Below are 26,157 nucleotides of genomic sequence, written 5' to 3'. Positions count from 1 at the left end.
GCTCCCCTGGAGGCAGCACAATGTTCCGGACCCAGCCCCGGAAACTAGGACGAGAATAATAAATAATCGGATGGATGGAAGAATTACGGCGGTATGAGTCAATATGCTGCCGGACATTACTGGACGGAATGGAAGATTCCAGCCTCCCAAGTTGTCAGATTGCATGCAAGGGATGGTCCGGTGCCGCTATATACCTAAAGAGACCTGGTAAATAGCCACGTGTCCACAAAACCCCGTACCTACCCCGTCCCATCATTTCCTCCTCACAGAAAGTTTATAATGAACTGAGCTTGATAAAATCGTTTCATAAGAGCAATTTTCTATTTCACTTTGTTTTGATTCCATCTCATACACCGGTATCTGGTTTTGAAATTGAACTGTTTTGACTTACTCTACTAGTCCATACATTAAAATCTACATTTACCGATTAAACCGTCGGCATTTTGGCAAACCAAAAAAAAATGGCGTCCAGCGTTCCAGATTCGACACCAACTAAAACAACCAACATCAAACAGCAAAAAGGAAATTGCAAGCCATCCTCCGACGCGCCTTGTCAAACGTCCAATCAAAGCGCGATTGCTTTACAGTGAAGTAACCACAAATTTATACCCGCTAGTGGTTAGATTTGACATCCGCTGTCATTAGTAGCAGTGCATTAGGCAATAACGCTCGCACTACCCTGTACCCCCCCCCCCCCCCCCCCCCGTTTTTTAACCTCCAATCCACCCGTTTGCCAATTTGCTCCGGGACCGTCCCAGACACTCGAAATTGCCTATCGCGCAAACGGGGCCTCTGGCTGTAGAATGCTGCAGAGTTATTATTCGGCCAGCGTCTGGTTTGCCCGGTTTCGATAGCGTAGCGACATGCAAACACACACTAGTAGCCTTGCCACTACTAACCAACGGCAATTTATTTTGCTATTGTAGTTTATTTCTCTCTCTCTCTGTAGATATATGCACACACACACACACTACCACCTAAACTACAAATGAGCGTTGTGGAAATAACCGCTCGGATAGAAGAAATTATTGACCTTAAAACTTCCACCATCCAGTATTCATGCACTAACTACGTTACGGTTCACACTAGTACACTAGAGTTGCCTTAGTAGCTGTCAACTAACATTTGACAAGTGATAACGTCAAAACTTCAACTAGGACCCAAACACTCCATTTGACGTTCAGATGAAGCAAAGTCGCAACCAAAACTAATCAAATTATTTAAAGTTTCTTTTCCTCTAAAATGGTGAATATGCCACCATTTTGCTCATTAACGAACATAGAAGGAAGTACTTTAAGTACACAAAAAAAATAGTCGACAAATAAATCGTGTTCAGTTGAAGTTTTAAACTAAACACTATAGCTTTAAAGCTTCAAGCGGAAAAGCTTTCTCTCAGGAGCTTTACAAAAGCTGTCCTTTGTTGTGCTTTTTAGCACACAAGCTTATTAGTACAGCTTTGTTACTGATAGGACACGAAAAAGCCCTTTTAAAGTTTTGCTGTGCAGATGAGACACATTCGGAAGTCGCATTACCACATGGAGTCACCCTTAGGCAGGATATATTCCCAAAATTTATGGCAAACAAATTACAGTGGAACGTCGATTATCCGTGCTGATCGAGACTCAGCCCTTGCCGGATAAGCGAATATCACGGATAATAGGCATAACTCTTTTTTTTTGATAAATATTAGTGTTTAGTGCGTAATGGATGGATTTTCTTTCTAAAGCAAGAAGATTTGCTTAGTTAAACTTTGTAAAATAAACCTCTGAGGCTTTTACTTCTTACCATCACCGGTGTGCACTTAATATGTCAATTCGCTTTTGGTAGTGTCATTTCCGAGCTGCACGGATAATGGGACAGCCGGATAAAAGGTACCCGGATAATCGGTGCTCCACTATATTTTGTTTGGCTTAGTATGTCAAACTGAAAATTTGACAGTTCCCCATACGATTTGACGTTAAAAGTTTGGCAAACTTTTTCATAGACCAGCCGGTAACCCACCCTCTAAGCTAATTATAATTTAAAAAAACAAGCAAAATTCTCAATTTTTCAACCTCTTTTTTTAATAAACTGCCATCAGATAAGAATATTTCTTTTTTTTTTGTAAATATATTTCAAACATTCATTTTTAACAATTATTACAAAAATTCATATATCTCTACAACAAACGTCTGGTCTGGTAAACAATCAAATATCCTGTTTGAAGCATTGTACGTTACAACACCATAATCGAATGTTCTAAATACCTGTATATATTTCATGAAGCCGTTTTACTGGCCACTGCTCGGTCGGCAGGCGTACTTGTACACAGTGTTTGGGGCCCGGGGGGAAGGCGTCTTTTATCTTAGTCATGTCTTTTCTTCTGCTATATCCTTAATATCATACGTTTGTAGTTAGCAGGATAAAAAAACAACTTATTACTTCATAAAATATAATTGTTATCAAAAATTGTGATTGAACCAGTTTGCTTTGGGGAGGGGGATTTCTTTTTAAATTGCAACAACCTCAACCTGCCATGCTTTACGTCAACTTTTCCTTAAACTTTTAAAAATTCTTATCAAAAACGTAACGATCCCACAGACTTATAATGTGATTATGATGGTTATATGATAATATATACTCAAAAAAAAACAATAAGGTTAGACAAAGTAAGGACTAAACTTATACAAAAAGGCAGCAGAAGGTGTTCATTCCTTTGATTTGATTTTCACCTTACTAACAGACATTTTCACCTCACTTTCTTTACAAAATAAAAAAGTTCATTTTTTCCCCAAAACATTACACTACCTACATTTGTATATGAATATAATAGCCTTCTGTGTATATATGTATATATCGTTCATGCGTTTCTGTGCGTAAAGCAAAAGTACACAATCGTGTTTTTTTTTTGTAGCAAAAAAGTAGTCGTATCAAAAAGAAAAACTTTCCCTGTTGCTGGTTAACGGTTTACCACTACGGTTTGTTAGTTTGTTTGCGCTTTCGTATCGAGGTATTAGAATGTTTCCTTAATCAGTATTCTGATAACGATTATTGCCGCTTGATCGGACAATCTGTTGCACCCCGGGGGCTTTGTTTAGAATGTTTTTTTTTACTTAACCTGATTCGGTTTGCTGTAAAATATATCAGAGCATAAGCGGAATGGATTTGCTTGATTACATGATCACCCTGATCGTGGAAGTTTGTACATCGATAACGGCATTCACGGCGAATATTTCGTAAAAGCTCAATCCGTACGTGTAGAGGAGGGCGTGCGGCATACGGTATCGTTCCGCTAGGAGGGGCAAAAGGAAGTGTTTGGAGACGAAGGACACTACCAGTCCCATTGCCCAAAAATTTTCACTGCTACAAGAGACGAGCGTAAGGCCGACGGCATTCAGGAGTAGTACAGCGGTGGAAACGTACTCGCCGATGTGGCGACGATTCAGGTCGCTGAATATGTTGCACAGGACGTATGCCACCAGCGCGGAGAGTAAAAACGTATAGCCTAGACCGTTCTGAAACAGTTGCTTAAACAGCGGTTGGTCTGGCTGGAGGTACAGCTGCGCATTAAGGAACGGCAGTGGACACACCTTGGCGAGTAAAGCGATATGTTCGTACAGGAAGCGCAACATCTTGCCCGGCTGCGGATGGCTGAAACGAATGATGCCAAGCATACTGTACGCCATCAGGCACCAGAGCATGATCCAGACAAACGGTACAGTCGGCGTACTGTTCGGGCTCGGCAGATACTTTAAAGACCACCCTGTCACGGCGGCAAGCACGACGTGACCGAAGCACGTGGCTATACTGGAAAATTGGCTCATGATGGTTGGCTGGCACGTTCCGGGATACACAGGCAAATAAATCTACAATGAGTAAAGATAAGTTTAATAATCTTTTATCCACAATTATCTGCGTTGTTTTACATACTTACTGATTCGTTTGAAATCTGTTGCTGCCGGGTACCAGACAATCGTCAAAAACGCAGCTCAAAGTTGATATTAAATCGAAGGAACGAAAATAAAACATCTACGGAATGCACAATCTATCACACATCGGAACACACGGAGTCACCGGTTGCACCGGGGTAGAAGAATACCGACTACAGAAGTTTGGCAATACGCAACGGGACAGAATTTGGCGCGCTACCGTACCATGATGATGCGGACGTGACCGGGGTTTATTCCGCTTTGAGCGGCACTTGAAACGGGCACCGGAAGGACAAAGGTTTTACCGACGCCCACCATTAACGTTGAACGGTTGGACGGTAAACCGTACCCACTGACCATCACTTCCTTGTCCCGTGGCAGCAACGTTTAGCGACCCACCTAATGAACGCCGCATGGTTTTATCTCATTAACAGACGAATGTGAAACGACGAACAACCGAAAAACACTACGTAACGACGGCCACCACCGATGGTCAAAAACGTCATAAGATTACGTAGGGAATTTTTGAACCCGGTTAATATCACAACCAAAAAAAGCCTTTGCTGCTCCCGTGTGTGTAGCGTTTGCCAAACAATACCAAAACAACGATAGATTGTGCAAAAAATGACAACCAAACATATGTGATGTCACTGTAGGGTCACCCTGTCAACCGACCTGTCAACTGTCAATACCGACCTGTCAACTGTCAAACTGAAACCGGTTTGAGTTAGGGTTTAAGCTTATGGATCGAAATTGTTTCTTTTGTACGTAGATCGTCAAAATGCGTGATAAATTGACAGCAAAATTTAATAAAATTTACTTCTTGCTATTTACTTACATTGAAAGTAGTTTGTTAAATAAAAAAGAAGTTTTTTCATTCAATTTTATGTCACCTTCCAATCCAATCCGGTTGTTCAAAAACCAATCCAGCAAATGCAGAAAAGCTTTGAAAGTTTTCGTTTTTGTTTCGAAATCCAAAGTGACAACTATTATTAATTATTCGTACAATTAAATTAAGCAAAAGTAGTTCGTAATTTCATTTATATATCAAAAGTTAATTTAATTCACAAATTTAGGAATAAAATACTTTAAAATTATTTAATGCTTTGCATAGATGTTTACCAGTTTTCATTCCCACTCCGAACCGGAACTATCGTTCCAGCGCGGAACATTATCGTTCCCGACGGCTCGTACGGTCACATCACTAGTCTCAGTTGAAGTCAGTACGCGGAAAAATACGGATGTATTGTCGGGTGCGTGTGGCCTAGCTTCCGTATCGTATCGCATCTTCCGCTCGGTCGTAATTGTTTAGAAACGGTGAGTGAATCATCTGCGTACGCCTTCTGGTATCCTGCCGAAATAGGGAGGGGGGGGAGGGGTGACGGTAAGGATACCAAAAGATGTGAAAGGTGATGAGTGAGAGGATGAAGAAAAAAGTGGGCTTTTGAAGTATGAAAGCCACAGCGCCAACCACTCCACACGGGGCTAATCGAACTTCGGACTACGTTCAATCAAACGGACAAGGGACACCCGCGTCCCGCCGCCCCCACCCCATCATGCACGAAAGAAAAAAAGAATCATTTTCCCCTGGTCCAAAAATTGACAAACGGTGGTGAAGAACCATCATCGCTCATCTTTCAACCAGGAAGAGATATTCACGCACGGCGAGAAAGGTAAGGTTTTTTTTTTTTGCTAGCCTGAACCATACACATTCATTCGTGTGTCGTGGACAATTGTGTATGTGTTGTTTCGTTCGATTAGCGTTTTTTTTTTTTTGGTTGGGAAACGAACGCGCGACCGAGGGAGCGACCAGGTCGATGTCTCTTCTACCTAGGCCGATTTAGGAACTGTCAGCGAAGGAAAGAATCTTTTGATCGAAATCCATCCCTTCAAGCTAGAACTGGCCGATCTCCCCCTCTCTATCTATCCCTTTTCCCCCTTCTGTATATGTATTTTATTTTGTAAAGATGGAAGCACTTTTATGTTACTGAAATAGTGTTTTAACAAATTCTATCAGATACCATAGGAAAGATTAATTCTATAGAATTCACATGAGCATACACACACACACACACATACACACACAGACACGTCCGTATAGAGAGCTTTGTCCGTGCACACCCGCAATGTGCAAGTGACCGCAAGGACATTCTTGGTGACCGTGTGAAAGAGATGGCACTAGTGTGAGGGTGAACCATTTACAGCCCAACAGAGGGCAGGATTCATACAGCTTTGTCCCAACAAACAAAAAAAATACGGTCCTGTGCGTTTGCGTGTGTTTGTGTGACGGTTTCGTACCGGATCGATTGGACCCCGTTCGTCGCTCGTGTGCGAGAAGGAGAGGAAATATATACACGGAAGAGTGTCGTCCGAACAGGAGCAGTTGTGGAAACTGGTGTGTGAAAGAAAACTCATCGTGCATTGTGGAGCAAAAAAAAAAAAAGGAAAATTGTCTATCATAAAAACACAGCTACAGCTGGGTGGCTGAAACGACCCTTTTTGCAATGATGAGATGAGAAGAAAATAAAAACTTGACAACTGCGGCTGCTGGTGTGTAGTAAATACAAAACGGTGAGCCAGCCGCACGTGCAGCTGTGCGTGTGCGTGCGCGCGCGTGCGCCTGTGTGTGTGTGTTGGTGACGATCGTGGTGGGTGTGCGCGCGCACACACGCTCTTCACTGTGTGTGTGTGTGTGCGTACCGTTGTACAGCTTCTGCAAATTATTTATATGACTTTCTCTCTCTCTCTCGCTCTTTCTCTCACGCACACAAACACGCAGAAGTTCAGTTTCATTTACCTTTTTTTTTGCCTTCCCTTTCACACACACACACACACACTTGCTGCCCTTAGCGTCCCGATACGGTTAGCAAAAGCGGATGATAATGCGTGCGCTTAACGCGCGATATACGCGTACGATTCGTCCATTATTGGTGGTGTGCGTATGCGGGTTATGCGTGTATGTTGACTGCTGTACACTTCTGCTTCTGTTTCATTGAGCGCTCTTTTTTTTCTCTCTTCTTCTTCCTCCTCTCTATTCGATGGTGTGTCCCCTCTTTTTTTGGTCGGATTTTCTGGACGACGCTTTTACTACTGTTTTCATCCCAATCCGTCTGCTTTGTCTTTCGTGTTTGCCTGTTTTTTTTGTTGTTTTATTACATTCCATGTACGGGTTACTTTCGTTGCATCACATTGCTTTGATTTGTGTTTAAAGTGACATGCTGAAAGGGAAATATTAATGTGTGTTTATCAAATATTTTTACACCTTTTTAAGTTTATATATTCAAATAAGGGAAGAACGAATAAGGTCTTAACCACACAAAATACCAAAATAAGCTTGTAAAAAACTTTTTTTTTAATTTGAAGTATTTTCTACAAATTATAAAATTTTTGCCGTTCTGAAGAAGAAAAAAATTGCGGAAATGCAACATTCCGAATCGGAAACAAACCTACACACAATGCCAATTTACTAAAGCTTTTTCTTACAGCATGGCTCCTACATCAATGGCAAGATGTAAATTCTACTTGTTTCGCAAGTGCAACGTGTGTGTGTGCGTGTGTGTGTGTGTTCGTGACCGGTGCAAGGCGCGCCGCTATTATTAACTCACGTCGATACATTACACACGTATCAACCCCCCCACCCACAAAACCGATGGAAGATGCATCCATTGAATCACCATTAGTGATGGTCACTTGCATTTCAATTTTCTTTCATCCACGAAAAAGCTCATAGTAAAATCGACCTTCCCATCTTTGCCCATTTTTCTTGTTGTTTTTCTCAATTTTTTTTTTCTTAGTTTTGGTCCGGAATCGCATTGTAACAGCATTTGTAGCCCTTCGGGCAATTATCACACGCACACACACACATCATCGAACGCAGCAAAAAGACAAGAACACAAAACACAAGACTTCAGAACAGAAACCCCCCCCCCCCTCCCCAACCCCCAAAAGGCAGTCATATGTTGGGCCCCTTTTTTTCTTTTTTGTTTATCTTGTTCAACCGATGTATTTACCTACTTTTTCTTTTTTTCTGTTTTTGTTTATCTCTTTCTCTTTTGTCTTTCTCTTTTTTCTACGTGTTTGTTACTTTTGTTGTTATCTTTTTATCAGTTTCTTATTGTTGCTTTTCTATCCTTTAAAAGTTTTCCCTCTTCTTAACATTTCTATCTCTCAAACTGTGAGTTTTCGTCTTTTCTTTGTTCTTTGTGCACAAGAAACGATCGACCAAATAAACAATCTTTGCTTTTTTTTCTTTCTCTTTCTCTCTTCTTTCCCATACTCCCCCCCCCCCCCCCCTGCCACAACCGTTTTGCCTTCTTTTGATGTTTCTTTCTTTCCGCGCACATCTGCTTTTGCATGCTTCATGGATAATAGTTGTTTTTTTCTGTTAGCTTCGTTCGTTGTTTTTGTTCCCATTTTCTTGTATATCTTTGTTGCACTTGCATCTTTGTACTGTCAACATTTTTTCTGCTGCGCTCACTCACTCAAACTTGCATCTGTTTTTCATCCCACGCGCGTCACGATGGCGGATGACAAAAAAAACCTTGAAGGACAATTTTGCTGTTCACAAGTTTCTGTTTCGTTATCTTTTAAACGTTTTGCACTTACTCTATGGCATAATGTTTAATAATTGATAATATTAATATTAAAATTAATGTTTTAATTGCAGTTGTGCAAGAAAATAGAACAAAGAAAATGATGGCCCCAATACATATAAACGCTCTTACACGATACGAACTTTTTTTTTGGCAGAAAAGATTTCCCAGGGGTTAGCGGTTAATACGAATCACTTGAAAAGAGTCATTCATATGAATCTTCAGTGAAGAGTCAATCAAATCATGAGCCGGCTCCCAAATCGTTTATAAATTACCATAAATTGGAATGAATCCTGAAAGATTCATGAATCTTTCATTATTCTTGGGGGGGCGAGATGCTACCATCAATGAACACCCTATCCCGAAACTCTTAGGATGCGGATTCATGAATCTTCACAACAAAGATTCAGAATCATCCTTACAGTTTAAAGATTCGTTCAGATTCATGAATCTGAATCAGATTCACCCAACACTAGAATATTCACAACAAAGATTCAGAATCATTCATTCACTTCACGGTTCAAAGAAGATTCATTTCAGATTCATGAATCTGAATCAGATTCACCCAATACTATAATACGGATAATACGAATCTTTTGACAGCTAACCAGTTTGTTTACCTTTTTGCCTATGAGCTAATGTCAAAAATTCTCTAAAAGGATGGATAACCTTTTATGTCATGCTGTTCGTATTAGAATACTTAATGTTCATCAAGTTCGGTAGCTATTTACTAGATGAAAGAGATGTCGTACGAAGCCTGTTTTCGTTGAAATCCATCAACAGCTGTCAATTTTGGCGCACGGTTAATCCACCCGCCGGATAATCGACGTTCCACTGTACTTGTAAAGGCGCAGGAAAAGCGTTAGAATAAACAGATGAACCAAGAAAGGTGGACACCTTTGCAAATAGTCGTTGAAAATAAATCTCCACCCCGGTATGCTCTTTGCGGAAGAAAGTCCACGGTGAATGTTGCGTAGTTTAGCGCAGATGGCAATTCATAGAGACGATTGTGGTGAATTTAGCAAAATAACAAAAAAAGGAAATGGTCGTGCCGGTAAACGGACAGGTTATGATGACGCGTCTCGGCGCTACCCCGTTCGTTACAGCAAACGTATAATGCACGGCACGACACTGTTGTGTGCCCGGCTTGTTGCGTCGTGAAAGTGCACTTTTGCAGCTGCTCGGTACCAGCCGTGGTACCGTCAATTAGCGACAAGGGCAGATGACCGACCCAAGGCATCGGCCTTATTTTCCTTGGCCGCGGGTGCTCTTTACGTGCAGAAAACAGATCCGAAGGGGGGGGGGGGGGGCATATACACTAAAGTGGGTGGGGAGGCGGGTGTATGCTTGCAAGAAAGCATTTAAAATGGTTACCATTTTTATGATGTTGAAATCATGCTGCAAATGATTTTCCGGTGTGTGCTACACGGTCACAGAGAAAGTTGTCCTTTACAGTGCAATCCTTATATTTAAGTGAATCGCAAAAAAAAACATAAAAAAATTTGTCACTTTTTTTTTGTTTTTTTTTCCATCCACATACCACGCGGTCTGGAGTTTATCGCCCCTGGTGTAAACAGCAGCAAGAAGGAGCGCTAAGCAAGGGCTTTCGCCACCGAAACGAAAGACGATTATCGTCTACGGGTTTTTGGTGTATGCGTGTGTGTGTCTGTATGTGCAGAAGTGTAAGTGTGTGCTTGTGCTATGCAATGAGGACAAAGGAATAGATCATTAGTATCCTTTCACTCGTTTTCGTGTGCCACATTGTACGCATGACACAGATAACGGAAAAATGAACGAAAAGAATTTCACTCACACGCACACACACAGATACACCTAGATACATATGTAGATACGAACGGGGGGAAAGTATTTACATGTAAGCGAGAGAAGAAAAAAAAACGAAAATTGAGAAAAGCATCTAAAAAAAGGAAATTGTTTTTGATCTTTTACATGTTTTTAACCCTAAAACAACTTAGACATGGGGAACATGCTGTGTCCTTTTTTTCTCTGTGTGTGTGTGTGCGTTTTTTGTTTGTTCAAACAACAAACACGACTATACGACCCCTTCCCCCCCTTCCGTATGTCGTCTCGTGTTTGTGTATCAATAGAAAGTTTCTTTTTTGTTGTGTGCTTGCCTGCTCCTTCACGTGAAGGGCAAATGCAAAAGCAAGCAAAAGGTCAGCTCGTGGCAAACGCTCGAGAAGGCAAAAAAAAGGATAAACATGATAGAGATGAGAAGAAAAAACAGTAAACGAACACATACCCAAAAAAACACAGTGCAAGGAACGAACGGTTCGAGTTGGGGACGGTTAATGGTCCTTACGTGTGGTAACAAGGAGATTTGTGTGTGTGAGTGAGTGTGTATGTGTACAGTGCATCTCACGAATTGTCCTACACTAACAATCCCTAGGTCGTTATTTTTGCATTGTTCTAGTCTTATCACATTGTCTTTTTTTTCAATTGACTCGCTTAATCTATTGTTATTGTTTTTGATTAATATTTTAATTGTATCCGGGAAAGCCATTCCAAGGGAGGGAGGAGGAGGAGAAATTTTAATGTACCAAGGTTTATACAGCCCTGTTTACCAAGCTCCGACAACCAGTCTGTCATAAAGCAAAAGTCGTAAAAAAAACAAACCGCCTTGTCGCTCTTCGGAGCAAAACATGTTCGACCCCACGCGAGAAGTGAATCTTTAAAGCGTCTCCTTTCGCGTATATTGTAGTGATGGGTTCTCGGGATCGCACACACGGCTCCGAGCTGCTTCCGAGCATAGCAGCTCCGGCTCCGATTCTGGCAAGGTTAAAACCACGATTCTGTCCGGAGCCTGCCGGAGCCGTCCGAAGCCGTCGGAACCGTCCGGAGCCGCTAGTCGGCATTCGGAGCCGTCGGAGCCCTCCGGAGCCATCGGAGCCGTTCGGAGCTGTTCGGAGCCATACGGAGCCGCTAGTCGGCAGCCGGAGCCGTCGGAACCTTCCGGAGCCGCTAGTCGGCAACCGGAGCCGTCGGAACCATCCGAGGCCGTCGGAGCCGTCGGAGCCGTCCGGAACCGTCAGGAGCCGCTAATCGGCAACCGGAGCCGTCGGAGCCCTCCGGAGCCGTAGGAACTGTCCAGAGCCGTCGGAGCCGTCCGGAGCCGCTAGTCGGCAGCCGGAGCCGTCGGATCCGTTGGAGCCCATCGGAGCCGTTCGGAGCTGTTCGAAGCCACTAATCGGCAGCCGGGGCCGTCGGAACCGTCCGGAGCCGTTGGAACCATCCGAGGCCGTCTGAGCCGTCGGATCCGTTGGAGTCGTCGGAACCGTCCGGAGCCGCTAGTCGGCAACCGGAGCCGTCGGAACCATCCGAGGCCGTCGGAGCCGTCCGGAGCCGCTAGTCGGCAGCCGGAGCCGTCGGATCCGTTGGAGTCGTCCGGAACCGTCCGGAGCCGCTAGTCGGCAACCGGAGCCGTCGTAGCCGTCCGGAGCCGTCGGAACCATCCGAGGCCGTCGGAGCCGTCCGGAGCCGCTAGTCGGCAGCCGGAGCCGTCGGATCCGTTGGAGTCGTCCGGAACCGTCCGGAGCCGCTAGTCGGTAACCAGAGTCGTCGGAGCCTTCCGGAGCCGTTCGGAGCTTTTCGGAGCCGACGGAGCCGTCCGGAACCGTCCGGGGCCGCTAGTCGGCAACCGGAGCCGTCGGAGCCCTCCGGAGCAGTCGGAGCCGTCCGGAGCCGCTTCCAAAATTGATGGAGTCATTCGGAAACGATTCCGTTTTTATGTCGAATTTACCCATCACTAGTATATGTGTGCAAGACACAGACGGGTAGGAGGTACACTTGCACCGAGCCGAGTGTGCGTTTGTTAGGGGTGACATCGATCTCCCGATGATGATCCCCACAAATGGGCAAAGTTCATTGCCTGTACGGAGCCGGACTGTCACTTCCGTTCACTTCTTTATGCTCTGCTGTTTGGATTTGCTCCATCCCCTAGTTCCCACCTTTTGGTGATGGTGAGACGGTTAAGATTTGCCGTTCCTTTATCTTCATCCTTCGATCATCGAGACGGAGGGCAAGAGATACAGTTTGTTGATACGTACAGGGTTACCCAACAGCGCAAACAAAGGCCTTTCTGAAATAGCAAATGTTGGTTACACAGTGCAAAGTAAGGATAAATAATCAGTCGAATCCTGAACAGATTTATTTCTCATTCCGAATCCCCCTACATAAATGCTGCTGGCGAACCCTGCATTCTCTTGCGGTAACGATTCGGTTCCTTGCTGCGTGATACATGTGTGCGTGTGTGTAGCAGGAAATTCCCTTCTCTTGTATACATCATCTTGCTACCAAAAAACCCCCCGAAATTCAACATTTCCAACCAATAGGCAAGGAAGGGTAAAAGATATGCTGCAACTTCTAGAAGCTTCTCCAGTGATCCAGGATTTTCTTTGTGTTTGTGTCACGGCGAAAAACGATAATGACTGCCGTAAGGAAGACGGTCGTACATCGCATCGTGAATTTAATTGTTCAAATAAAATAGTAAAAGATTTTTTATTGTCACAGCGCGATCCAAATGGATTTACTGTGGACAATAGTATTTGTTGCAAAGCTTCCTGTCAGGTCATTTACCCTTTAGCACTCAGCTGATCGGACAAACAAGGCTGAGGAAGGAATCGCGCTGGGCGCTGACAGTAAAGCTTCGATGATTAACATCGAATAAAATAAATGCTTTTACGGTAATTGTACTCTAAGACTACAAATTCAATAGTTTTGTAAAGCCAATCGGACACTGACAGCTTTTGTCTTTCGGCTCATTATGTGGTCGTATGCGAACGAATGGACATATGTCTGAGTGGAACGCATGTTCATCGTTCACAGCATGGTGTGAAGATTTGAATATGAGAATATAAACCAGCAGCAAATACACTTCACTACCTCGATGACACTACTTTTGACAGATAGTACCTGCGATACACTACGTAAACATGGAATTTCGTTTATACTTGAATGTTAATGAGTCGAGTTCCTTTTTTGCTCGTCAGACGACTTTTTGGGAGAAAACATTACCAATTTTTTTTCACATTTAACATTTTATAAAAATTAACGCATTTTTATTTTCTTTTTCTCTACTTGCAGCATTCATTCCAGTGAGCCACAGACACGTGTGCACGTGTGTGCACATTGCAAATTTTGTAAAATCGTGGTCCAACGACGGATGTGTGTGTGTGAAGAGTGTGGGGTGGACATTGTGTTCTGTTTCGTTCGTGAGTTCCCTGAGTGAAGCTGATTTGAACTTCCTAGCGATTAACCGTTGCTGTGTCAGAAACACTCCACCCCTCCGGATGACGGATAAACGGACTGTAAAACAAGTGATAGAAGATTTACGTCGCCAGAGTGTCGGAACAAAAACCTGTGCCAGTTGTTAAGCTGCTAACAAGCTAATACAAGAGCAACAATTTAGATGCCGCGTTCGCGCTAATAAACAAATCAGCGAATGCGTTACCCTGTGTAGAGGGGGGGAACACTTTAACTAGGGGATTTAATTTTCCCTCAGCATTTGATGTCGCGGTTCCTCTGTTATTTCATTTTTGCTAACTATTGTTTGTTATATGGGACTACAACCTAAGGAGAGGTCTAGGACTCCCATTTCTGACTTTCCTTGACTTGATTTACCCTTTAGCCGGTTAGTAAAAGTCCTGCTTGCGGGAAAATCTTGTATAAATATTATAAAAATCCAGATTATTTATTTCTTTTCTCCATTTTGAAGAATAAATCACTGAAAATGATTTAATTTCTAAATCTATATATTTTAAAAACTGTACAATCGTTGGACTTTTTGATGTGTGTAGTAAAGAGTTAAAGTGGTGGAAAAAAAATATATATGGCAACAAATACATAACCAGTGTTACTATTTCAGTAGTGAGCCCAACTTAATTTCTCCCCAAAAACAAAAAAACATTCGAGTTTGTGTGTGTAACCAAGGCGTATCTACCGCAAGAACGTGTAAAAATCCCCCTCCACGGCGCGCGGTCTGCCGGTGGAGAGGAGGGTATACGGTAAGGAAAAAAGTCAGTAGTGTAACGTTTAGTGTAAGTGGCCGCCGTGTAATACACTGCTCCGACTGCATCGTATCCCGGTCCGGCTTCCAAGCAAACACACGCACAAACGTCCAAGCGGAGGAGTGTTTTACCCGGTGCCCCCCCCCCCCCCCCCAAGGTGTGGTGGGCGACCCCCGTTTGTACAGCGACCGTCCGCCTGACGTTCTAACAAACCTGGCGAACACCTCGAACAGTGCCGGTGGTGGACCGGAACGGCCATCACCACCAGCGGACGAAGGTAGCCAGCAGCCGCAGACATCGCATTCCACCGTCGGGTTGACAGTCGGCAGCAGTACTAGCAGCGGCGGCGCCACTAACGTTCGCAATACATCCGCCGGGCCCGGGCAACCGGGAACGGTGCCCGCCGGTAGTCGGAATGTCCCAGTAGCGTCCGGTACGTCGACAGCGGGCGGTATGGCCGGTCACACGAGCGGTGCTGGTTCCTCGTACCCATCCACCTCAGGCAATAGCAATCAGCAGCATGTGAATCATCATCTTCACCAGCACCATCATCAACAGCAGCAAAACCATGGCAATAATAATAGCAATAATAATGAACCGGATGGAGGGATCGGGGAATGGAACCCGCTAGAGCACGGTGGTGGTGCCGGCGGTGGCAATGGAGGCGGTAATAATCACAACCACCATCACAACTCCCCGGCGGCGGGTGGTAATAATGCACGGGAAAATAATAATGCCGGCAACAACAACAACGGCAACAACAACGTGGCAAACCAGAATGCGGAGGAAATCGATCGGTTCAGCTTTGAGGATTCGGACCGGTTCGAGGAGGACTCACTGTGCAGCTGGAGCTCCGAACCGGAGAGCGTGTGTAATAACTGGCGCGGCTGGAAGAAACCGGCTGGTATGATTAATTCGTTCGGCGGTGGTTCCGGTCGTCGATTCAATGAGGGTGGTAAGTGTCGGATTCGGTTTGAACGTGCGGCGGGTGGCAAATCTCCTAAATCACATTCCCCACAAATACTTCCAGAACCAACCTCCCTGACGGAGCTGTCCGCACGTTGCGTCGCATTCTACATCCCGTTCGAGCTGGTCGAACAGATGTATCCACCAGTGCCGGAACCGATCATGCTGCGTATTGCCTTCTGGAGCTTCCCGGATAACGAGGAGGACATACGGCTGTACTCGTGCCTAGCGAACAGCTCCGCCGACGAGTTTCATCGCGGTGAGCAGCTGTTCAAAAATCGCGCCGTCAAGGATCCGCTCCAGATTGGGTTCCATCTGTCGGCGACGGTCGTGCAGACGCAACCGCGCAACCAGTACAACGTGGCGGTCACATTTGATAGGCGAAAAATTTCATCGTGCAGTTGCACGTGTTTACCCACCACCTACTGGTGTTCGCATGTGGTCGCCGTCTGCCTCTATCGGATACATTGTGTAAGTAAACATACACAGCAAGTCCTCCGCGCGCGTGTGTGTACACTAGTGATGGGCGGGTCGACCCGAACCTACCGGGTCGGAGCCATCCATAAGCGTAGATCCCGTAGATACAAGTAGGTCCAGTAGGTGCAAGCTGCCATAAGCGACTCCGACCCGTGGGTGCAGTTTGTTCGGGTCGTACTCTGCTTAAAGTAGGTTCAGTAGGTTCGGTAGGTCCAGCTACCATATGCGACTTCGACTCGTGGGTGCAGAGAGTTCGGGTCGGAGTCGGGTCGAAGTAGGTTCAGTAGGTCCAGTAGGTGCAAGCTGCCATAAGCGACTCCGACCCGTGGGTGCAGTGAGTTCGGGTCGGACTCGGGTCGAAGTAGGTTCAGTAGGTCCAGTAGGTGCAAGCTACCATAAGCGACTCCGACCCGTGGGTGCAGCGAGTTCGGGTCGGACTCGGGTCGAAGTAGGTTCAGTAGGTCCAGTAGGTGCAAGCTGCCATAAGCGACTCCGACCCGTGGGTGCAGCGAGTTCGGGTCGGACTCGGGTCGAAGTAGGTTCAGTAGGTCCAGTAGGTGCAAGCTGCCATAAGCGACTCCGACCCGTGGGTGCAGTGAGTTCGGATCGGACTCGGTTCGAAGTAGGTCCAGTAGGTGCAATGATTCTGGTTGATGGTCCCATGGGTCGGAGTCGATTCCGATTTTGTTGCACCCGACTCCGGGTCGAGCCATGAAATGAATCGTATGACCCATCACTAGTGTATACTGGAGTCCGTATACTAATTACAATCTCTGCAAATTCCCCTTTACAGCCTACCAAAGTGAGCCTACGGGCACCAGTGTCGGAGTCGCTGTCACGGTTGCAGCGCGAACAGTTGCAAAAATTCGCCCAGTATCTGATCAGCGAACAGTCGCAGCAGATACTGCCGATCGCTCAACGTTTGCTGGACGAGCTGCTCAGTGCACAGCCGACGACGATCAACACGGTGTACGGTGCGCCGGACCCAACCGCCGGTGCGTCCGTGAACGATCAGACGAACTGGTATCTGGACGAGAAGACGCTGCACGATAATATTAAGAAGATACTGTTCAAGTTCTGTCAGCCCACGCCGATGGTGTTCAGCGATGTTAACTACCTGACGAACTCGGCACCACCGGCAGCGGCGGAGTGGAGTTCACTGCTTCGGCCGTTGCGCGGCCGCGAACCGGAGGGCATGTGGAATCTGTTGTCGATCGTGCGCGAAATGTACCGCCGGTGCGATCGGAACGCGATACGGCTGCTGGAGATCATCACCGAGGAGGTGATGGCATGCGATCAGATATTGGTTTGGTGGTTCAACATCAAGCTGGCACTGCTCGTCGGTTCGAATGGACACGGCGGAGGTGGTGGTGGCGGTGGCGGTGGTAAGCATGGGAATACACACAGCAATCTGAACGCTACGCAGCACGCGTGCGCTTCGCTCTGCGACGAAATCGTTGTGCTGTGGCGGCTTGCCGCCCTCAATCCCGGCCTCGCACCGGACGAGCGTGATATGCTGCACGCACAGTTTACCACCTGGCATCTGAAGATACTGGACCGCGTGGCAAAGAATATGGTTGCCTCATCATCGCACAGCAGCAAACAGCAGCAGAATCTGCGCAACGATGCGGAACTGTTTGCCGGGTTTAAGCCGGCGATCGAAGCGTGCTACCTCGACTGGGAGGACTATCCGATCGAAGGTGTGACGCACACGCAGGATACGAACCCGATGTATCACTGCCCGTTTACCTGCTTCAAGCAGAACAGTGACACGCGCATCGACACAACCGTGCCGGCGCAGGTTACCTCGACCGGGGCCTCGATCGCGATGTCACAGGGGAACGTGAAACAGTTTCAGATGATGGTACATCATTACCATCATCATCATAGTTACCATGCCGACTATCCGCAACCGCAACGGAATCTTTCGATGCCAACGACGTCGAACGTAGGTGGCGGCCTGGTAGGTGGCAGTACGGATCGCTACCGTAACATTACGACCGTGGCGACAAGCAGCACACGAACAGTGGAACAGCAGCAGCATGGTGGTCCGAGCACGTCCGGACTGGTGCCAGCATCGGTTGCTTCAACAGCATCGACAAGCGGCGTGGCGGCTGTCAGCACTGACGGCGCTCCGAATGTAGGTAGTACGGAGAGAAACGAAAGCTCCAGTCATGGAATTGGTGGCGGTAGTACGGGCGATTACGATCCATCCATCGACGATAATGCGAACAACGGCGGAGGTAATAGCAAACGCAGCGGCGGCGTGGGTGATGTTGGTAGTAAAAATCATCATCATCGTAGCAGAGCACATCGCGACCGGTTAACGTACTGCTCATCTAGTAATAATAGTAGCAGCGATAGTGTACCGGATCGATTACAGCAGAGTGCCGGCGAGGCCGGTACGGCGGAAGGCGACCCCGGCAAACCAATGCCGGGAACATCGGTTGCAAAGCTGGATGGAGCGAGCCGCAGCGGTAGCGTCGGTACGCGTAACGTTGGTGTGCGGTGTGATGCGATCGGTGCCGGCGGTAATCGTTCCAGCGTGAGCAGTGAAGGATTCTGTGAAAATGAAGACGATCTGGCAGTGGGCGCGGACGACAAGCTGCAACACTATCTGCAACTACCGGGCGATGCGGCGAAGAAGAACGATGAGGATGGCGGCAATGTGTTGCCGATCAGTGGTGCAAACGTTGGTGACATCGGTGGTACCGGGACGGTCGGCGCCGTCGATCCAAACCTACCGCTGCTGAGCGTTAGCAATTCTTCCTCCAGCTCGTCATCCTCCTCCACCTCCCTGTCGTCCAGTTCCGCAGCGACGGATCTGCTGCAGAAGAAGAAGGTAGCCGCCGAGGGTACGGGTTCGCTGTCGAGCGAATCGAGCAACGAAAATAGCATCCTGAACGATATGAACAATTACGAAATATCGGGCAACATTAAGCTGTACGAGGTGCTGAACATGGTCGAGTCGACCGGTGCCGGTAAGCCGGAACATGCGACTAACGCCGCCACCAAACACACCAGTGCCAAACGACATGGTTCGAGCGGCGGTTCGCCAGACAACGCTCTGAACAGTGCTGATCATGTTGCACAATCAGCGGCGGACGGAGCGACTGCAGCCGCCGGCGCCGCCGCCGCCGAAGGGTTGATAACGGTTACGCAACAGCAACCCCAACCATCGACATCACAGCACACAAACACCGCTAGCCAGCAGCAAAAAGGACCGAAACAGCAACAGCAGCACCAGTCAGCGGCACAACCACACGGCGGTACGGCCGACACAAAGCAGCAGCAGCAGCAGCAGCAAATGTTTTCCAACATCAAACCGACGGAAGACGCGTGGGACATTCTGTTTGCCCGTGCGGAAGGGTTGCACGCCCACGGCCATGGCCGGGAAGCGTGTACGCTCGGTGTGCGCCTTGCGTCGGAAATGCTTGCCAACCCGCCCAACCTAATGATCGATCTTCCACCGCCGCCGAAGAAGAAAGGCAAAAAGCACAACGTTAACCCGATCTCACATCAGCTGAGCGTGCTCGCATCGGCTACACTGTCCAAGTGCGCCTTCCTCTGTACGGTGCTGGCGGAAAACTCGGAACATTACCATCTGGCGTTTCGTGTCTGTTTGTTCGGTTTGGAAATGTCACGACCACCGGCAAGCACGAAACCGTTGGAGGTGAAGCTTGCCAACCAGGAGTCGGATCTGCTCGCACTGCTGAAGCGCATCCCGCTCGGCAACGAGGAGCTGAAAGCGATACGGGACCGGGCGGAACAGTTGCGCGACGGTACGCTGAAATCGCGCGGCGAAGCACTGCTGCCGATCATGCTTGCCAGCTTTCTGTTCGATGCGCTCGTTATGCCGTCGGTCGTCGGTAGGGAAAATCGGTTAAAGATGATGAGCAGCGTTTGTCGGTATCCGACCGATGAAAACCTTGGCTTCGAAGCGGCCGTATCAGCGCTCGGGCTGAAGGCGAACGTTTCCGAGGCGGAACATCCGTTGCTGTGCGAGGGTACCAGGCGGCAGCGGGGCGATCTAGCGCTTACGCTGCTTTCGTACTACAAGGATGAACCGCGCAAAATTTGCCGCATCATGGAGAAGTTGCTCGATCGGGAGATACACGTCCTGATTAAAACGCCACTGCTACCGTCGTACTATTCGAACAATCCGCCAACGCGCAGCCAAACCTCACAGCTGCGGCTAGATGAGTATGAGGCGGGCAACAATAATGGGGGCGGTAGTCATCACCATCATCCACATCAGCTGCAGCCGTACGGTGGGAATGGAGGTGGTCGTAGCAGCAGTAGCACAGGGAGTGCCGAGTTGCAACAGCAACCGGTCGGTTCGGTGGCGGCTTCCCATCTATCTCAGGGTTCGGAGTTTGGGCTGGCGAACAGTAGCCGACCGCAGAGCAGTACCAGCGCCGAGGTGGAGGCAGGCATCGGTGCGCTGAATCTAGGTGGCGGCGTCCCCACCACTAATGCGAACGGTTCGAGCAATAGCGGTGGAACATCCTCTACCACCACCACCACTACTACCACCACCTCGAATGTGGGGTCGGGAATGTTGGGTGGTGCGACCACAACGACTGCCGGTACCGGCACCAGCAGTAGCAATGCGAACGCTGGTGGTTCTTCAGCCTCATCGACCGCGCCGGTCACAACCGGTGCGACGTCCTCGGTAACGTCGACCCGCTCGAAAGATTCACGGTACAAGGGCAAGCGGGCGTACCCCTCCATACCGAACCAACCGTCGGAGGCGAGCGCCCACTTCATGTTCGAGCTGGCCAAGAATGTGCTGACGAAGGCGGGTGGCACATCGGCTACGTCACTGTTTACGCAGGCGACCACCACCCAGAACCATCAGGGTCCGCACCGCGGTCTGCACATGTGCGCCTTCCAGCTCGGTTTGTACGCGCTCGGGCTGCACAACTGCGTCAGCCCGAACTGGCTGTCCCGCACGTACTCGTCGCACGTGTCGTGGATTATTGGGCAGGCGATGGACATTGGTGCGCCGGCGATATCGTTTCTAATCGACACGTGGGAGGGCCATCTAACGCCACCGGAAGCGGCCGGTATGGCGGATCGTGCCTCGTCCCGCGGGTGGGACAGCAATATGGTGAATCCGGCGGCTGAGCTAGCGCTGTCGGTGTTACCGCACGCCGCCGCCCTGAATCCGAACGAGATACAGCGCGCGATCTTGCAGTGCAAGGAGCAGAGTGATCGTATGCTGGAGCGTGCCTGCATTATGGTGGAGACGGCGGCGAAAGGCGGCGGTGTTTATCCGGAGGTGCTGTTTCAGGTGTCACGGTACTGGTACGAGCTGTACCTGCGGAACACGCCCGGCGGTGAGATGGAACCGGACGAGCAGCATGATGTGGTGGTTAATCTGATGCAGCTAATGGAACCGGGTGCGGATGGTGGTGTGCTCGGTGCACCGATCAGCGGTGTTCCATCGCAACCGGGTGGGAATGGACCGGCCGGGGGTGTACCACCGCCGGTCGGTGGTGGTAGTACACCGCAGCAACCGTACCCACCGCATCAGCATCAGCCCGTATCGGGTTTGGCACCGATCGGTATGACACCGTACGGTGGTTACGGCTATGGTGCTGCTATCTACCACCATCAGAACACGCTCCAGTACGCACATCCAACGAATCCGGTGCACCAGATGTATATGGCAACACCGCTCCAGTTTCAGTATCCGCCTCCGCCACCGCCCGGTGGTCAGGGTGGTCAACCGCAGCAACCACAACCATCGGCTGTGGGGTATGGGCAGCAACAGCAACCACCCCAGCAACCGTTAGGCTCGATGAATCCTGCCGCCGTTGCCGCGTACCAGTCGATGCAGCAGCATGGTGTGCCGCCGCAGGCCTACGGTACACCGCCTCAGTATCAGGCGGTACCGGGTGTGCCGGTACAACCGCAAGGACCACCAACCAATCCGGGGGGTCCGATGGCACCGAATATGCAGCAGTTCTACGGCGGTTCACAGGCGGCCGTTGCTGCTGCGATGCAACACCAGCAACAGCTGCCGGGCGTCCAACCGGTACAGGTCGGTGGCCCGCAGGGACCGCCGCAGCTAGCACCACCGATGCCACCGGCCGTTGCTGCTACCCAGCAGCAGGGCGGCGTTAGCTGCCCGATGGGACCGGGTGGACCGCAAGGTCCGGCACCGGCCCAGCAAGTCCCCGCCGGTATGCCGGTCGTCGGCCCCGGCAGCAATAGCATGCGTCCCCAGCACGGTGTTGGTGTTGGTGGACCACCGTACGGTGCCGGTTACGGTCCGGCCACCGTAACCGGTGGTTCCGGCACAGGGATACAACCCCTTCCGCCCCAGCAGTCTGGCACCGGTAACACAAGCGGGCAGGTCGCACGTGCCCGTCATCCGCATCATTCCAACACGGCACAGTTGCGCTATCTGCTCGCGACGTACAATGCGGGCATGCTGGCGCTGGAAACACTCGCCCGGCGCGTCCATGACGATCGGCCACAGGCGAAGTATGCGCGCAACCCACCGTACGGTGAGGATGTCAAGTGGTTGCTGCGCATCTCGAAGAAGCTCGGCACACAGTATCTGCATCAGTTTTGCGTTTGCGTCGTCAACTCGATCGTCAGCCCGTTTGTACTGCACGAGGTTGCCATCGAATCGGCACACTATCTCTCACGGAACAATCCTGCGCTCGTGATGCATCATCTCCGGTCTGCCCTAACACCGCTCATGAGCAAATGCCAGAGCATGTAAGTATTGTTTGCATTTCCCCATAAATTCTTGGTGGCGATTAGTTATATAATAATTCTTCTCAATCGTATTAGGTATTTCCAATGTATTCATCAAAAGCTGTACCATCTCACGATAGCGGATTATGAGGACTTTACCAGCACTATCCTTTCCGCGCGTAATGCGTTCCAAATTACACCGGAAGGTAATGCACAGTTTAAGGACTGGTTGCAATCAATTAAACGGTACGTGTAAAATAATGATTTTTTGGTTGTTATAAGTTGGCAATCTAAGGGGCAGCAAAAGGGGCGGCCTGGTGGTGCAATTGATAAACGGCGCCAGTCCACACGGCTGGACCGGGTTCAAATCCCATCCAGACCGTCCCCCGGCTACGTGGTAAAAATAAGTCTAGTAAGCCAGAAATGGCCGGCGTGACCTGTAAGGTCGTTAAAAGCCAAGAAGAGAGAGAGAGAAGTTAGCAATCTGTAACCTAATTCCCTTTGTACCGCTCTTCCCCCCCGCCAAATAGGTCCAAATCGTGCAAGAAAGAATTATGGACACAAATAAATGCCGCACTCAACTCTAAATGACATAGACTCGATTCGATTGGATCGGAGCTGAATATGATGCTAGCGGCGGCAGCAGCAACGGCTGCATCGGCAGCGACATCCAACAGTTGCAGCAGTATAAGCAATGAGCCCAGTTATAGTATTAGCAAAATCGGAACCACACCTATCAACCATACCAACGGTCATGCCACCGCTGACGTGGCAACGCTGAACGCAAACGCACCCGTTTCGGTTGCAACTTCATCGCCACCAGCGTCCACCTCATCGTCCTGCTCGCTGGTAGGCAATGCCAACGCGCAAATTGTATCACCATCGGGTGCGATCATTTTTGACGAGATGCAGCTGGTACCGCCGAACCAGGATGTGGTTCTACCGCCCGGTAAACCTAGCTCCAACCTCATTGTGAGCGGTGCGGTAACGGGCGTTACGCTCCGTTCCGTACCAACAACGGCTAACGCGACGGAACCCGTTAACCCACTGCTGGTAGCTGCCTCGATGGGTCCGAAAACATCAACGACAGCTTCCACTACTACTGCTGCGGTAAGCATAATTCCACCCGTAGCTGTGCAACAAACAACTAAGCAACAGCAACAACAGCAAATACGTCATGTAAAGCTAAATATTACCCAACCACCTTTAAGCGGTGCTGTAACAAGTGGGAAATTAGTATCCACAACTGATGCTGGGACAGGTTCACGTAAAGCTACTGGTGGTAGCACTGTTTCTACAGGCGTAAATCGTACGATATTGACGGCTGGCAGTAAGATTGATGGTGGTTCTCAAAACGACACACCACCGCAACGGATTGCTGCTGTTCACAATCTAGCGCAAGTTGATGTACCGACACATATGCAAGCTTCAAACGTAGTAGTAGGACCTGTTATCGTCAATGGAGCAAACAGTACGATGGTGGGAAATGTTGCAGCAAGCAAGGTACCCGGTGGCGAAGAATCAAATGTTGTGTACTATCCTACAGCACAGCAACATCGTTTATCGAAACAACCAGCAGAACAACAACAACAACAACAACAACAGCGCCATCAACCACAGGAACCGCAACGCGTGATGAAGCAACTCGCAGAACATTGTTCAGAAAAGTCAACTATGGAACGAACCAAACAGCAGCAACAGGTTGTTGGGAAGCAACAACAAAAGCAACCGAAACAACATCAACCGAAACAGCAACAAAAGCAACAACAGAAACAAGTCCCGTCGAAGCAACATCTCTATCATCACAGCGCTGTGGGGCATAACCAACAACATCAGCAACAATCGGCAGTGGCTGCAGCAGCAGCAACAGTGGCAATGCTAGCACAGCAACAACAGCATCAACACCAGCAACATTATCCACCAACACCAACGGTTGCTGTCTCCTCGCAGGCACTTAGTCAACTGTCGACCGCACCAGCAACAATACCTGTAGCCGGTCTCGGTGCAAACCACACACATGCTCATCACCACTCACACACCCATCTGTTTACGCATGCACAGCAACAACAGCAGCAGCAGCAACAGCAACAACATTCCGTCGTCCCGCTACCGCCCGGTAACGGTTACGGTTTAACCACTGGCCCGATGCAACAGCACCGACAGCAGCAATTTTTGCAGCAACGTCAACAACAACAATCGGCGGGTCCACCACAGGGTGCGGCACAGTTACCACTGCCCATGCCCACACCGGCCGGTACCGGCACAATGCAGCCGGGGATGATGCCTACCCTGCATCATCCTGCCCAGCAGCAGCAACCACCGCAGCCTCCTCCGCCCCCACCACCACAGCATCATTTGCCGCATCTTCACCATATGCATAAGCAGCTGCCACCATGTCCACCGCATCCGCTCACGCAAATGACGACGCAACCGCAACACAACCCACAGCAACATCAGCAGCAGCAGCAACTTTTCCAGTTCCATCAGCTGCAGCAACATCATCATCAGCATCAACATCAACATCAGCATCAACATCAGCACCAGCATCAACATCAACATCAGCATCAACACCAGCATCATCATCATCATATGCTTCAACAACAGCAACAACAACAACAGCAGCAACAACAGCAACAACAGCAGCAACAACATCATCAACAACAGCAGCAATATCACCATCATCATCATCAAACGCATCACACAGCACCGGCCCATGCCCAGGCACAGTCGGCTGTCCAGCAACAGCAACAACCGCAACCACTCACCGCAGCCCCAACAACGGTTGCTACGGTTGCGGTAAATGCATCGGCGGCTGCCACCCACCCCCAACAACAAAGCATCAACCTGAACGTCAACCATCACGTCATTTCCACACCGATCGTGGTCGATTTCTCGAACATGACGGTAAACTGTGTGCAGTTGCAGGAGGCACAGCATCCGAACCCGATCGCTGCGGCCGCCGCCGCCATGGCCGCTGGGTACGGGGCGGCTGCAGCTGCTGCTGCCTCCGTACCGGCAGCAATCAGTGCCCGACCCGGTGCCAAGTGAAGGGATTAGGCGTGTGCTGTCTTACACAATATGAAGCCACTATCGTCAACATATTCTTAAGCCGGGGTGCGATACATTCTGTAAAGCTTAGGTTGGTTAAATGTGTTGCCCAACGTGTACGGAGACGATACGACGTTTAATACGTGTATGTGTGTGTGTGTGTTTCGAATTTCTTTCGATGAAACCTCTTTATCTAATAATATTCCAATGCTTGCTCACCTAAATCGGGGCAATCAAACAAAAAAAAACGAGAGGAAATAATTGCTAAGCGCCATTGTTGCAGCTTCGAATCAATCGAATTGTATTGCGGTGGGAGGGGAAAAACGAAACAGTTAAGAATCAAATGTGCCACATTCTGTCTTGCGGATGCGTTTATTTTTCTACAAGCAGTTTTGCTTTTTTTTTGTTTGTTTTTTTTTTTTTGGT

The 26,157-nt window shown here is 48.7% G+C and overlaps 3 protein-coding genes across 6 annotated transcripts; 2 read left to right on the top strand and 1 right to left on the bottom strand.

Annotated features, from left to right (window-relative positions):
• Positions 1-2,622: 2,622 nt before the first annotated feature.
• LOC125761501 (uncharacterized) lies at positions 2,623-4,701 on the bottom strand. Of its 2 annotated transcripts, none has more exons than XM_049422808.1 (2): positions 3,910-4,701; positions 2,623-3,845 (listed from the first exon to the last, which is right to left on the bottom strand). In XM_049422808.1, the coding sequence occupies exon 2, from the start codon at positions 3,801-3,803 to the stop codon at positions 3,153-3,155; it is 651 nt and encodes a 216-aa protein (XP_049278765.1). In that variant the 5' UTR covers positions 3,804-3,845; positions 3,910-4,701; the 3' UTR covers positions 2,623-3,152. The 2 variants fall into 2 exon arrangements, with proteins under 2 accessions (XP_049278765.1, XP_049278685.1); XM_049422728.1 differs by having other exon boundaries at positions 3,914-4,697.
• Positions 4,702-4,818: 117 nt separating this feature from the next.
• On the top strand, positions 4,819-23,396 carry LOC125761686 (zinc finger SWIM domain-containing protein 8 homolog). 3 transcript variants are annotated; one of them, XM_049425232.1, is made up of 6 exons: positions 4,819-5,225; positions 14,388-15,481; positions 15,557-15,963; positions 16,763-22,704; positions 22,780-22,929; positions 23,214-23,396. In XM_049425232.1, exons 2-6 carry the CDS (start codon positions 14,980-14,982, stop codon positions 23,272-23,274), a joined length of 7,062 nt encoding a protein of 2,353 aa, XP_049281189.1. In that variant the 5' UTR covers positions 4,819-5,225; positions 14,388-14,979; the 3' UTR covers positions 23,275-23,396. The 3 variants fall into 3 exon arrangements, with proteins under 3 accessions (XP_049281189.1, XP_049279462.1, XP_049280303.1); XM_049423505.1 differs by having other exon boundaries at positions 14,385-15,481; XM_049424346.1 differs by having other exon boundaries at positions 14,317-15,481.
• On the top strand, positions 23,308-25,731 carry LOC125761082 (alpha-protein kinase 1-like). Its single transcript, XM_049421899.1, has 3 exons — positions 23,308-24,384; positions 24,436-25,160; positions 25,521-25,731. The coding sequence occupies exons 1-3, from the start codon at positions 23,308-23,310 to the stop codon at positions 25,729-25,731; spliced, it is 2,013 nt and encodes a 670-aa protein (XP_049277856.1).
• The last annotated feature ends 426 nt before the right edge of the window (positions 25,732-26,157 follow it).

The sequence above is a fragment of the Anopheles funestus genome, chromosome X, assembly GCF_943734845.2.
Source record: "Anopheles funestus chromosome X, idAnoFuneDA-416_04, whole genome shotgun sequence".
Taxonomy (NCBI): domain Eukaryota; kingdom Metazoa; phylum Arthropoda; class Insecta; order Diptera; family Culicidae; genus Anopheles; species Anopheles funestus.
This window is presented reverse-complemented; position numbering and strand designations above follow the sequence as displayed.